The sequence below is a fragment of the Balaenoptera physalus genome, assembly GCF_965194825.1.
Source record: "Balaenoptera physalus genome assembly, chromosome: 16".
Classification (NCBI taxonomy): domain Eukaryota; kingdom Metazoa; phylum Chordata; class Mammalia; order Artiodactyla; family Balaenopteridae; genus Balaenoptera; species Balaenoptera physalus.
The window spans coordinates 70,730,615-70,744,900 of NC_138898.1; the positions used below are offsets into that span (position 1 = coordinate 70,730,615).

A 14,286-nucleotide genomic window follows, 5' to 3' on the forward strand; every position below is an offset into this window, starting at 1 on the left:
AAAGGACAGTTGTATAGAGAGCTGAAACAAGAAGGCAGAGTGTTACCTAGTTTGACCTCAGCTGGGAACATGTGCGTCAGGTGGCTCATGTTTTTCACTGCCTTGTGCACGTCCGTGAAAGCAACTCAAAGTGTTGATTCTGGGGTTACAGATCAATTTTAGTGGGTAGGCAAATTCACAAATATGGAATCTGCAAATAATAGGGATTGACTATACATTAATTAACCTTGGTTGAGCACTTATTATATGCAAAGCACTGTGCTACGCACTTGACATATCTTAACTTAGTTAATATTCATGTCCACCTTCTAAGGTAGGCATTTCAAAGCATGTGAACTCTGACTTCTTGACATTTCTTCATTTTTTCACCTTAGATCCTCAGCCATGGTCATTGGAATAGATTTAGACTAGATAACTTCCAGGGCAGTTGACTCCCAGAATGATGGGACAGATCATCAGTTGGCTAAGCCCTGATGTTCTTCAGATAGTCCTGAGGTAGTTTCTTTTAAATTTTTAAATTATATTAATTGAATTAATTATATTAATTGTGTTTACTGAATAGAGTAATATTGGCAGTAAAGGAAAGGAAATCACCTGTAAACCCATCACTAACAAATCCAGTGGTGGTATTATCATTATTGTTGTTGTTGTTGTTGTTGTTGTTATTATTAGGCCCCTTTAGTATGTAATTTTTAGATCTAGTGGTTTTAATTGTGGCAGATGTAGTTCTATATTTTTATTTTAGCTTGATATTGTATATTGGTGTTTTTCCGTATTAAAGCATACGTCTTCTGAACAATTGCTTTTCTTGGTGGTAGAACCTTCCCTCAGATTGACATACCATAATTTACATAGTCATCCCCTTGCTTCTATATTTAGATGATTTCTTTCCCCCAAGTAATTTATAACCTTTTCTCAGAGTTAATAAACCCTTTGAGTTCCAGATAAGAATAGATGGCTTCCAGATGGAGTGTTTGTGAAACAGCTCCGTCATCTCTTCTAGGAAACCTCTGGAATGTCAAGCCTTAATTATCTTACTTTTAGACTGACAGAGTCAGAAACCTGTCCCAAATAGCTTAAACAAACAAACAAACAGCGGGACCTGCCAGGACTTTTGGGAAATGTAAGGCTATCATAGAAGCCAAGGCAGGAAGTAAGCAGGGCGGAGCCTCAGGAGGGGTTAGAACCAGGGTCTGGCAGGTCACTGGGGTCAGAGATAACTCTCAGTGCCCTCTCTTGAGACATATTGTTCCTCATCGTAACCCTTCCTTGTGTATCTACTTCATTCTCTCTTTGCAGCCTGGCTTCCTTTGCTCTTCCATTCACATGGGCAGACATGATCGCCCAGGATGGTACCTTCAACTCCCCATGTCTCCTCCAGCTCCCAGCTGAAATCTTCTATGGGGCCTGGTCTTGGGAGTGCTTATTCCTAGGAGCAAGAATCTGCTTGAGCAAGTCACCTGTGGCCAGGGAGGTGGCAGTTGGGCTGGGGCTTTTCATTTCACTGGTGTAAACATGGCTTCAGGGGCCTACCCCTGCTGTGAGAGGGGGCAGTTTTCAGAGAGGAGGGAAGAGAGATGGAGCATGGGCTGGGCAGATGCCCTCCCAGTGGTATCTCCTTGTGTGGATTACCTAGGACAAAATAGTTTTGCTCTCATGCTGGCCCTTTCCTTCCACAAAGGATGTTTTTGAATTACCTCCTTGGCACCTGTATTCTAATCCTGAATCACAAGGACCAAAATCTGGGAGAAACTGTCACACAGCACCTTGGACTTGTCATTACCAGTGGTTTTAAATAATGCTGACCCCTCTGCCCTCCACCCCTCTGGTAGCAAAGACAGTGGATACTGATTATCTTTTGCATTCTAACACCAGGGAATTAGCCTCTCTTCTGAATAGTTCCAGATGGAGTCTTCATGTCCTTAAACACTGGCCATGTTGTCCCTATTTTGGAACCTCCCATACTCATGTGTGCATTTTAAAATAAATCACCTGTGTTTGACCTTGGGCAAGTTGCTTGGGCTCATTGACTCTCCATCTCATCTTCTCTAAAATAAGCAATGCCAGGCTCATAGCTTTGTTGTGAGGATGATCTCAGATGTCGTTTGAGAAGGCCTTAGCACAGAGTCTGGAACATATTGGTGCCAGTCTGTCCCAGCCTGGCATTCCTGGGTTATTTAGCACCGCACCATGCCTGTAAAATCTAGGTTGGATAACCTGTGTCTGCTTCCAGGATAGCGATGGAAAATGTTGCTGAATAATAAGCTCTCCCACTTTCCACCCTTCCATTGTGTCACCCTCTGTTGCCTGGGAGAATGAAAAGTTAATTGCTATAGTCTAATTCCCGGATTTAAATAATGTTAAATTTTGCCTTGTTATCTACCTTGTAGAGAGAAAAAAATAAGGAAGTTTATTGAAAGCTCTTAAAATAGTGCTTGGTACTTGAGTGTTTAATGAATGTTCTCTATTATTATTAGGCATAACTGAATCATATCTTCCTCTTCTGAGACAGACCAGTCTGAGCAGGGCCATCCTCCCTAGGGGAAGACAATTGCTGGGCTTAATTGTCTGCATCTTAAATTGGTCTCTCTGCATATCTGAATAACTTTCTATTTTTTCATTGTAGGGCCCAGATTTAGAAGAGGCTAAGAAAAAATTAGATTTCTTAAGGACTACAAGTAGTCCCTTCCTGCTTTTCTCCTCTTGGATCCCCATGCCAAACTGTCTCCTGGTCCTGTTGAATTTTCTTTTGTCGTTCCACTTTCATACTGCATCTCCTCCTCCTCGTCCCTCCCTGCCATCAGCCTAGTTTTGGCCATCATTATCTCTTGCTGGCTTCCCTGCAAATCTTCCTCATTGCCTCTTGCGCAGGACCGCCAGGTTCATCTTTTTAAAATTATTCCTTTGATTGCATCACAGTCCTGCTCAAATGCCAACAGTTTGCTTCTTGTTTTTTTTCTAGGTAAAATTTGAGTGAGCGCTTTTCAACAGAAATATTATGTGAACCACATATATAGTTTTAAGTTTTCTAGTAGCCATATTAAAAAACATAAAAAGAAACATGTAAAATTAATTTTAATAATATATTTTATATAATCCAATATATCCAAAACAATATAATTTCAACATGTAATCAATATTAAAAAATCATTGATGAGATATTTTACATTCTTTTTTTAATACACTCAGTGCACATCTCAATTCACATGTTGATTTTCCATTGGAAATACTTGGTCTCTATTCAGATTTCATAAAATGGATAAGTGAAAAACTTATTTTAAACATACCCACCTTATTTGAAATGTAAGTAAAATTTTTTCAATGACTGAATCAAACATCAGTTTTTAAATTTAAATTAGATTAAAAATCCAATTCATCAGTCACGCTAGCCACATTTCAAGTGCTCAGTGGCCACATGTGGCTTCTGTGCCGGACAGTCTGGGCATAAAGTCATAAGCCTGGCATTCTGGTGTTCCAGCCTCATCTGCTCCCCCACCACTGTGGTTACTGAGTCTCTTGATTTTAAGGATCAGAGCAGTTCAGTCTGTCAGATGACCCCTGGAGGTTTACTAAGGATACACGTGGATTAGAGCTGGAAAGCAATCAAGACCTGAGACAGCTCGAAGGACCATCCAGCCCCACTCCTGTGGCCCCTCTGCCTCTCTCTCACCTTCAGCCGCCCTAATGGGAAGATCTCACTGGGTTCTGATCCTAGAGTATCCAAGCTGGGTATTTCCAGCTCAGAGGTGATTCCTGGCACAGTCACCTCTGGCGAGAGAAGCTGAACAGCCAAGTCTTAGATAGCTTTTGTCAGAAAGGAGTAGCTGGAGGCAGTGTAGTCAGTAGGCGTTATGCCATTTTGGGGCCGGAAGTGAAGTTTGTCAATGCTGAAGCCCCAGGACTGAGAACGGTGGCTTTGTGGAACGGCCTTTTCTAGTTAAGCAGAGTGAGTCCTGTGCTTTGTCACCATCAACTTGAGCTCCAAAATCCTCCTGCCTTCCAGCTTGCCCCCAATTTCCTCCATTTGAATCACTTGGGTGAACAACTCTTTCTAGGAGAACGTGTGTTTTGGTTAGTGGCACCCACCATCACTGAAGCTTAAATTACATCTTCAGTTCACCTGCTGGCCTACATGGCCCTAAGGAATGAGACACAGGAAGGACCAGTTTTGATGGGGAAAAGTTCTGGAATGATGGAAGCTTTCAAGGGAACGGGAAGTAGCATGCCAGCTCTGAGGATAGAGATGGCGTGGACCCTAAGCAGAGGGGGAAGCCCATCCTTGTGAGGATGCCTAGGGCCAGCTCTGTATTAAAGCAGCCCCGCCCCACCCTCCAGTGAGCCAGCTCCAGAACCCTTTTGCCTGGTGGAGGAAGATAACCTACTTATTAACACAGCATAAGCTTGCAGTAGTCATCAGGCTGTGGCCTGACTGTGGTATCCAGGTTGATGACATAAAAACATTTTCTCCTGATGAAGTGGCAGCCATTGCAAACATGAGACATCTGAAGTGAAAAGATTTAGCTTTGAATGCCTAGATTTTGCCACGTGGAAGCCGTGTGACTCTAGGTGAGTCATTTCGTCCCACTGTTTCTCAAACTTTAATGTGTGTACAAATCACCTGGTGATCTCATTAAAAAACAATCTGATTTGGCAGGTCTGGGTCAGGGCCCAAGATACTGCATTTCTAACAAGCTCCCAGGTGATGCCAAGTAGCTAGGACTTAACCTCTCTGTGCCTCCGTGGCCTCAGCTATGAAGTAAGCAGCCAATTGTACATATATTACAGCAGAGCACACATATGCTGAGGATGCCTTCTGAGAGGGTGTGTGTGAAGCAGCAGAGCCATGCCTGGGTCTTTCCTCCTTTCACAAGACTTGAGATTGGGTGGGGCCCTCAAACTTGCCCCCTGTCCACAGCTGCCTTAAGTTGTTGCTGGGGCAACTCATGTCTTGGGAGGATTATTATTGTTGACTTCTTACCTATGGGCCTTCCAACTTTATAACCTTGGCTTATACTTCCTATAGCTCAGGTGAATTCATCAGCCTGGGGTTCAGACATGACATTCAGTCGTTCTCGTCTCCTTTGCCCACAGGTGGTTGCCTTTATGAAGTCTCCAGTGGGCCAGTACCTGGACAGGCATCCTTTTCTGACCCTCACCTTGCTGGTGTTTGCTGCTGTGTCAGCCGTTCCTGTTGGCGTCTTCCTGCTCCTCGTGGTGCTTACCTCCCTGGCTGCTTTTGTGGGAGTCATATTACTAGAAGGTATCCTACTCAGTTACTCTCCCCCTTGGAAAATGACTCACTTGGGATGACAGTATTTATTGGGCATCTGCCACTCTTGTCAAAGGTTCCTGTTCTAGTCAAAATCACATCGACCAAGGCAGGTTGTCAGAGTAGTTAAAACATGGGCTCTGGAGTCTATTAGAATCCCACCTCCCCCAGTGTGATTTTGGACACATTATTTACCCTCTCTGAGCCTCACATTCCTCATAGGTAAAATAGGGATATAATAATACTATCTCAGAGGGTTGTGAGGATTGAAACTTACAGTTCCATAAAGTACTTAGCACAATCCTTGGCACAGAGTAGCTTCTCCATGAATGCTAACTATTGTCATTAAACAGAGAAGCCATTCACTCCACAGACAGTTATTGAGCACCTGTTGCATGCCAGGTGCCTTGCTATGTACTGAGGTTCCCCCTTCTCCACCTTTCCTCCTGAAGTCCCACTGCCAGTTGTCAGCTTCTCCCTGAGTTGCTAAGTTAAAATTACTAAGAAAGTAAATCTGATTGGCTCAGTTTGCCTTTTCAAATCAGATCACAATCCACAAAGAGATGGTTGCCATCTGCTCAGGTGATCACCTCTGGCTCATTCTATGGCTTCCCAGAGCTAAGAGCACCCAGGGTTGCTTCCCTACCAAAGGGATTGTGGACAAGGCAGTTTACACTTGAAGAAGGCAGGCACGGTAAGTGGATGAGCCAAATACAGTATGGCAGAGTGGTTGTTCAGTAGAATATTGATGGATAGATGGGCGAAAGATGAATGAATATTAAAACAAAGGTAAATTTAGAAAGGAATAAGAGAGCCACTACCTTTTTGTGGTATCATACAAAGCTTTACAGGAGAGAGCGCTTTAAAGATGTATAACAACTTTGTCTCAGAGTAGACAAGGAAGGGCTTTCTAGATAGGAGGAACAGCATGTGCAAAGCTGTTGCACTTTAGAGCGGTGGTTCTGCAACTTGAGTCTGCATAAATCTTACTTGCTTTTTGAACATGTGGACTTTCATGTATCATCCAGAGATTGTTGTTTAGTAGGTCTGGAGTGGGGTCCAGAAATGCAAATTTTCAACAAGATTCCCTAATGCATCTGATTCTGATACAGGTGGTCGTTATCCATCCTTTGAAAAATACTGATCTAAGATTTTGTAAAACTTTATGAAAAGGCAGCACATCTGTTTACATTCTCTACTTTCCTTCCTTTCCAGAGTCCATCCCTGAAACTGTCACTGTGGAGTACTGGGTGGGCTATTTGACAACTCATGAGGCAAGGGAAAGGATGTCTGCCATGCAGCATTTGCCATGTTATTGGTTCTGCATTGGAAAGAGGAATTTTGTCATGAGGAAGGCAAGAGAAAGTGTGCTGGGCAGACAGAAACTGCCACAGTGAGTCCCATGTATGATAGTCATTTAATTGTCATGTCAACACTTAGAGGTAGTTATTATTATATTCTTTTTACAGATGAGTTAAACTAAAGCTCCAAGCGGCCCAAAGTCTCACCATAAATGACTTAACTAGGATCAAACTCAGGCGTGTCAACTATGAAAATCCATCCTCTTTCCATGGTACCTTTTATTATTTTTCTCCCATAGACCCCATGTTATAAAAATGTATTTTCTCTGCACTTATTAGATGGTAATTCATTAATATTCCCCTTAAAAACTTATTCAATGGTGGGTAAAATGACCATTCAGACCTATGGTTACTGTGTGATAGTTGCCAGGCTGGGTTGTAAAGGATGTAATCAAAAGTTATGTTTAGATTTTACTTTATTTAGCCTGCGTAGCCTTTATTTCCATAGATTGTAGGTAAGTGTAAATTATAGTATTTGTTAGGCAGTTTGAAACACTGGTTGTGATTTACCACCCCCATTATTGTCTTGGCTAACTCCTTCTAGAGGATTCCATTGGGAGCCCATCCATGACCTTGAGAATGAGGGAGTTTCAAATTCAAACACCCATGGGCAAGACAGGTAACAAAAGTGAGCAGAGCGGTCCAAGAATAATACAGTTGGAAGCAGTGGGGCCTGGAGAAAACTAGAAGGCCAGCAGTTATTGCCATGCAGTGATTCTCAGTTGGGTATTGAGCTTGCCTCCTTTTTAAGCGATACCAGAAGTCTGGATTTTTGTGGAAAACCTCCTCACTTAAAACATCTGAGTTAACTGTTGTTTTAAACACAGTGGTGCAGTGTCTGGTGTTTCATTCTGTTTTAGATGAGTGATTCTTTTGACTTGCTTTCCTCTAGGACTGGTCATCGCTGTGGGCAGCTTCTCACTGCTTTGTGTCCTCTGTGGCTTGGGCTTCATGTCACTCATCATGTCAGGGACAATCATAGTGTCCTACATGGTAGTCTCCAGCCTCGTCAACTACTGGATTTCTCCCAGGTAAATACGTGTCAGTGCAATAATTTAATCTTTACTATTTGGGGAGATTTTCACAAGTAACACCCTAACCCTGGTCACATCATACTCAGTCTCCCGAGATAGGAGGTGCCTAGCCTCTTCACGTCTCTACTTAAAAAGAGGTAAGGTTTCCTTCTCAGTTTTGTTTTGTTTTTTTAATTATCAGGTAGGAATGCTTTGGTGGCAAGTAATGAAAAACCTAAGTAGAGGGCTTCCCTGGTGGCCCAGTGGTTGAGAATCTGCCTGCTAATGCAGGGGACACGGGTTCGAGCCCTGGTCTGGGAGGATCCCACATGCCGCAAAGCAACTGGGCCCGTGAACCACAACTACTGAGCCTGCGCGTCTGGAGCCTGTGCTCCACAACAAGAGAGGCCGCGATAGTGAGGCCCGCGCACCGCGATGAAGAGTGGCCCCCACTTGCCACAACTAGAGAAAGCCCTCGCACAGAAACGAAGACCCAACACAGCCAAAAATAAATAAATAAATTAATTAATTAAATAAAAAAAAGATTAAATGAGGTTATGTTCTCTAAAAAAAAAAAAAAAAAAAAAACCTAAGTAGATACTAGCTTAAACAAATAGGGATTTATTTTTATTGCATAACAAAAAGCTGGAGATAGCCCAGTCCTGGCACAGCCTCTCTAGTGTCATCAAGGTACCAGGCACCTTCTGCCTTTCTGTGTTGCCATCCTTACCCCACTGGCTTGTCACCTCATGGCCACAAGAAAGCTGCTGCTGGCTACACCAACTTCATTCAAGGCAGGATGAAGAGAGGAAAAAAAATGAGTCTTCCCTCACCAATTGAGTCTGACCTTTTTTGTCAAGTAAATGAAATGTTTCCCAGGACCTACCCCCTTTCTTATCCCAACCAACCTCATTGGCTGGAATTTTGGCAGGTAGCCACCGTAAGCTGGAAGGGAGGCTGGGAAATGGAGTATAAACCCACAAGGAGAAGGGCCTTGTGTTGGTCAGCCAAGCTCTGGTGTGTGCCATAGCTCCCCCGTTTGGGGTATAAGTGTTATTAGCAAGGCTACTTGAAATTCAAAGAGAATCCATAGAGCCAGTTCAGTTAATATCAATAGTGCTACCTCCTCTCTCACTTACCTCTGAAACCTACCATCACTGGGATGAAAAAAGACAGACTTATTTCTCTCCCTGCCCCATCTCCCTTCTTTTAAAGATGTAAAGAAATGGTCAATTAATTAGAATTTGAATCCCAGCTATGCCATTTTTTACCTGTGTGATCTTGAACAAGCTGTTCAACATCTCTGTTCTCAGTTTTCTTTCATTGGTAAAATAGGGCTACTTGCTCTGCCTCTCTCACTGGATTGTCATGAGGACACAAACAATAATTTGGAGAAAATGCAGTATCCAAATTAGAATGGGAAAAAGGATCATAACCCCTGCCCCTAACTCAGGCATTTTAACCTCTCGGGCTCCCAGTTTCCTCATCTGTGAAGTCAGTGTAGCCCAAAATCTGGTGTGGTTGCACGAAGCAACCAAAACTAAACCAACAAAGAACATCATTCATTCCGCCATGTATACTCTCAACATTGCTCTTTAAAGAGGCCTTAGAGCTGATCATTTCCTCTTGTTGCCAAACAGACTGTGGACACAACACAACTCCAGTCGCGACTGTTAGCTGGCCATGAAGTCTACACACTTAGAGGGGCTCTACCAGGAATGACCAGCTGAATGGAACCAAAGCTTTTCTTCAAGCACCTCTGGAAAGCTGTTGGATCATCCTTGCCCCTTGGGATTATGGCTCAGAAGGGACTGGGTAGTCAAGCTCTTCCTGGAGGTGTCCTCTAGCTTTTTCACTTATTTGTAGGATCCTGCAGTGGACAGTTTTGAGGATCTTGTTGCTCTTGGTCAGTTCCATCAGCTGACCGACCCTCACATGGAGAATCAGCAGAGAATCTCGATGGCTTGGCGGCTCCTCGCGCCTCTCACCTCCTCCTCTCCAGAGATGCACACCTGACCTTGGCAGAATTCCGAGCCTCTACAGGCCAGTGACTTGACCCCAAAGGCTCAGATCTCGTTTCCGAGGCCCTAGTTTGGGGCAGCCACAGGTGGTTTATCCATTTTCTTTCTTCCTTTTTTTTTTTAAAATGAGAGCTGCTTATTTCTTCACTCATTTGAAAAAAGAGGTGGGGGGAAGAATCCAAAACAGAACAAGCTCTTCTGCCTTATTAGCCTTTTATCAGAAAGACAAACAACATTTGGGAATAATAGCCTCTCAGACAAAGTTAGAAAATAGAGTCCAAACTTAACCTTACGGCCAAGAGCATTTTTTTCTAAGTCTAAAGATATGGTTTCCACTGTTGAGTATTGTTAAGTGATGTTACTCTTTAAAATATTTGCACTTGATACTTTTTTATTGTTTTAAGGACTTGTCTTGTTAAGCCATTTCTTCAAAAAGTCCCATGAAAATGATAAAGGACTACAAAAATTTTTTAAATCCTATGGGATATCTACTTCAGTGGTTTATTTCCTGTGGTATTTTATTAAATATTTATTTAGATGAGCTTTTTTTCTTCACTCTATTTCAAAATACCCCCTTTCTAGACATCAGACCCATTTTTTTCCTTCTGTGTCAATTTCATGGCAGATCCTGGGTAATAAGGCTTTTTTAGTTGCTAGTGATAGACACTCAACTCAAAATGGCTTTAAAAAGTGGGGGCAGAGGGGGAGGGATTCGTTTCACTGAACTAAAAAGCCAAGAGGTAGGTCTTTAGGCGCTGCTGGATCCAGGGGCTCAAGTGGTGTCATTAGGCATCTCTCTCCCTTCATCTCTCAGCGCTGCTTTTCTCAGTGTGAGCTGAGTTTTAGGCAGGCCCTCCCCATGTGGAGGTCCCAGCAGCTCTAATTTTACATCAGCCTTATAGTTAGCACTCCCTATTGGACAAGGAAGCTGTTCTTTTCCAGGAGTACATTTAGATTTTTGGCTCCGATTAGACAGACTTGGGTCATGTGAGCAACCCCAAACCAAACACCATGGCCAGGGGGGATGGAATATGCTGACAGGTCAGGGCTGGGACATGTGTGCATTCTGGAACCAGGGGAGGGGGTGGGTCAGCCCCACTAGTTCTGCATAGGTGGGAGTGCTAGAGTATGTAGAGATGGGAGGACAATCCGATCCCAAAGGAGTATCGCAGGGAAAGGAAATGTATGCCGGGCAGACAGAAGCAAATACTTGCTCTTTGATTCAGGAGGGCATAAAGGCCTTAATCTGGTACTCAAACTTTTCTGTATCCCATGACAGTCAGCCACACCTGTCACTAAAGGGGCCTTCAACTCTATTAGAGAACAAGAACTGCCTTTTCCTGCCAATACATGGGGGTATTAATATTAAGTTACTATTTACTGAATGTTTCTTTCTGACCTGCAAGTGTCTGCTATTAGCTGTCTAAGCTAAATACCCTGCTGGGTTCTGAGGCTTCAGAAAAGAAGAATGAAGAGGGCCCTGGCCTCCTGAAGTTTACTTTCTAATGCAGGAGTCAGCTAACAAGTGTATTAGTTATCTATTGTTGCGTAACAGTTTACAAAGAGCACTTTTGTCATCCTACATTTTCGGTGTGTTAGGAGTACAGGCCTGGCTTAGCTGAGTCCTTTGCAAGAGTACAACAGCAGCGCTGCCACGTTGCTTCTCCTTTGAGGCTCGCCTGCGAAAGATCCACATCCGAGCTCACATGGTCATTGGCAACATCCATTTCTTTGTAGGCTTTGGGGCTGAGGCCCTCAGTCCCTGTCATATGGCAGCTCACAGCCTGACAGCTTGCTTCTTCAAAACCACCAAGGGAGAACGTCTCTTAGCAAGATGGACATCACATTCTTATAACACTTAATCATGTATGCATAATCACATACATCCCGTCACTCTCACCACATTCTGTAGGTTAGAAGCAGTCAGGTCCCACTCACACGAAGAGGAGGGATCACACAAGGGAATGCTTACCACAGTTGGGGATCATGGGCGCCACCTTAGATTCTACCCGCTACAACAAGTACACAAAATATTAGATTATTATGATAAGTGCATTGAAGAAAGTAGAAGGGGCAGGCCATGTCAGCCACAGCTGTATTTTCTTTGAACCACATAATGAGAAGTTGCCACTGTGCTAAGAGCTGGGGGGGCAGGTATTCCTAGCAGAGGGCACAGCAAAACAAAGGCCCCAAGACTGGAAGGAGCTGAATGTGTTTAAGGAAAAGAAATATCAGTGTGACTGGGCTTGGTGAGTAAAGGGTAAATGGAGGAGAGATAGGAGCCCATCAGGCAGGACCTCGTAGGGAAAGAAATTTACAGCAAAAAGCAAAGGGAAGATGTTGAAGAATTTTACAGTTTGCATTAAGAGGGACATAATTAGACTTAGATTTTTAAAGGTCACTTGTGGCCAATGGATTGGGAGTCAGAAGTCCAGTTAGGAGGTCTGTGGAGGTCCAGAGCAGAGGATGGTGTGGCTTACACTAGAGTGGAAGTAATGGAGACCCTCCCCATTTGGAGAGCTAGCAGCAGTTGGTGATGGATTGTATGTGGGTAGTGAAAGAAAGGGAGACACAAGGATGGCACATAAATTTTTAATTTGAGCCAGTGGGTAGTCAGTGACACTATTTTCTGATATGGGGGCTGTGTGAATAGTCAAAATCTGCTTTGCTCATATTGAGTCAGATATGCCTTTTTGACACCAAGAGGATGTGACAAATGAACAGTGGCTTAGAGAGTAGGTATGGGCTGGGGATACAAGATTTAGGAGTATTTTCAGTACTAAGAGCTTTACACAGCCTTCTTACGGAATGCTCTCCTGAGAGAAGCCAAGAGATCATTTTAAAACATATTTCTGATCACATAAACAGCCTTGCTTCAAACTCTGCAGAGTGCAAGTTGCCTTCCCACTGCACTTAAAAGTGCTAACTAACTCCTTCCCATCACAAGCTGCACCTGCCAGCTTCTCATTTTTCATATTCCCTTAGCCTCTGGATTTTAGAGGTGAATGAAACTCAGGGTCAGAGCAGAAATGATTCACCAATTCTGCCAAGAAACGTGGCATCTAAATCAAAGCTTTGCACTTCAGGCTGTCTGTCACACTGCCTGGAGCCTGAGGCCTTTGCCCATCAAACGAAGTAAAATACAGAACCCAGCACAGCGCCTGCCACAGAATAGGCCCATAAACAATAGTTGTCAAAGTACACGGTGCACCATCATTTGAAACTGAGTGGAACAGTTGTAAGGTTAACCATGGGGAAGGTAGTCAATAATATTGAATTAGCTTTGTATGGTGACATGGTAACTAGACTTATTGTGATGACCATTTCGTAATGTACAAACACATTGACTCACTGATGTACACCTGAAACTAACATTGTGTGTCAATTATACTTAAGTAAAAAAACAGTATTGTTGGCCTTTTAGGCACAGTGCAATGCGTTCCTTATTTGGAAAGGTAATTAAAAGCACGAAACTGACTTTATACAGTCGGAATGTTAGTTTATCAGTATAACTATAGGTGTTTGTTTTTGCCATGAGTCGGGTGCTATCTTAAGCCCTCTACACTTCAATACACGTTTTCAGTCAGTTCTCACTACCAGTCATTTTAGAGATGAGGAAGCTGAAAGATTGAGATGCTAAATTGTTTAAGGGCACATAGAAGCAGAAGTGGGACTCCAGCCCAGTTCGCCTGACTGAAGAGCCCACCCCTTGTAACCAGTGTGCTGTTAAATGTTAATGCCTCCACCTGCCTTTAAGGCCTGGGATGTGGACCCATGCCCTAATAGGCATTGTCTGCAACAGTTCCTATAACCTTTGCTGCTGTGTCGAATAACTTCAGGGATCCCTGTTTTCATAAAATAGAACGTGAACCGTTGGTTCCCCCTAGAGTTGTGCACATAGAAGTACTGTTTCAACCGCCGCCTCTGCATGGTTTCTACTGTCTGCTCCACATAGAATAGGAGATTCAGCCCGGATGTTGTGACACCCCAGCAAGGTATGGTCAGGTGTGAGTTGTCACAAGGTTGAGGATGACTAACAGTACTTCACTTATATTCTGCTGTGCTTCCTCGAGCAGGAGATAAAAGGTGGAACTAGAGAGAGGGGGTGGAATTTGAGAATAACCTGCTTTCTCTTACCTATTCCACGGCATCCCCCCAAAACACCTGTGTGTGTACAGGCACACACATACCCCAAGTGATTAAATATGTGTGTGCACACACATATACCTGAGTAATTAATCATGTGTGCAAATACACACACAAACCCTGAGTGGTTGGTAAGAGTTCTGATAATTACAGATTATTGAAGTGCTTTCTTTGCCTTCTTGGGGGCAAGATAGGAGGTGGGGATTACATCCAAATCTGGCATGCCTCTTGGATATGTCTTTATGGTGACTATTATCCGTCACGTGTGTGGAAGTTGAAAATCAATGATGTTGGAGCATCCCACTCCACACCTCCTGTTTCCAAACATTTGCACCTTCCACGATCCAGCTCAAGGCTCATCCCTCAGTGAAGTCATGTCTCACTTAGGTACACTGTCTCTACACTTACAGCCCTCATGGACCAGGCATGGTAAGCAAATGACAACCTCTCTGGGCATTGGTTTCCTCAGTCTGTAA

General features: G+C 43.5%; 1 protein-coding gene across 7 annotated transcripts in view; it reads left to right on the forward strand.

Moving 5' to 3' along the window:
- ANKS4B (ankyrin repeat and sterile alpha motif domain containing 4B) overlaps window positions 1-14,286 on the forward strand; it is a 66,747-nt gene that overhangs the window by 4,547 nt on the left and 47,914 nt on the right. For 2 of the 7 annotated variants that reach the window (XM_082431077.1, XM_082431078.1), the window contains exons 3-4: window positions 5,092-5,260; window positions 7,523-7,661. In XM_082431077.1, coding sequence (XP_082287203.1) covers window positions 5,092-5,260; window positions 7,523-7,661 — 308 coding nt within the window. Of the gene's footprint in view, window positions 1-5,091; window positions 5,261-6,484; window positions 6,663-6,738; window positions 6,843-7,522; window positions 7,662-9,283; window positions 13,147-14,286 lie in introns of those variants that run through there. The other 5 variants (XM_082431082.1, XR_014254990.1, XM_082431083.1 and 2 more) reach the window with 5 other exon arrangements.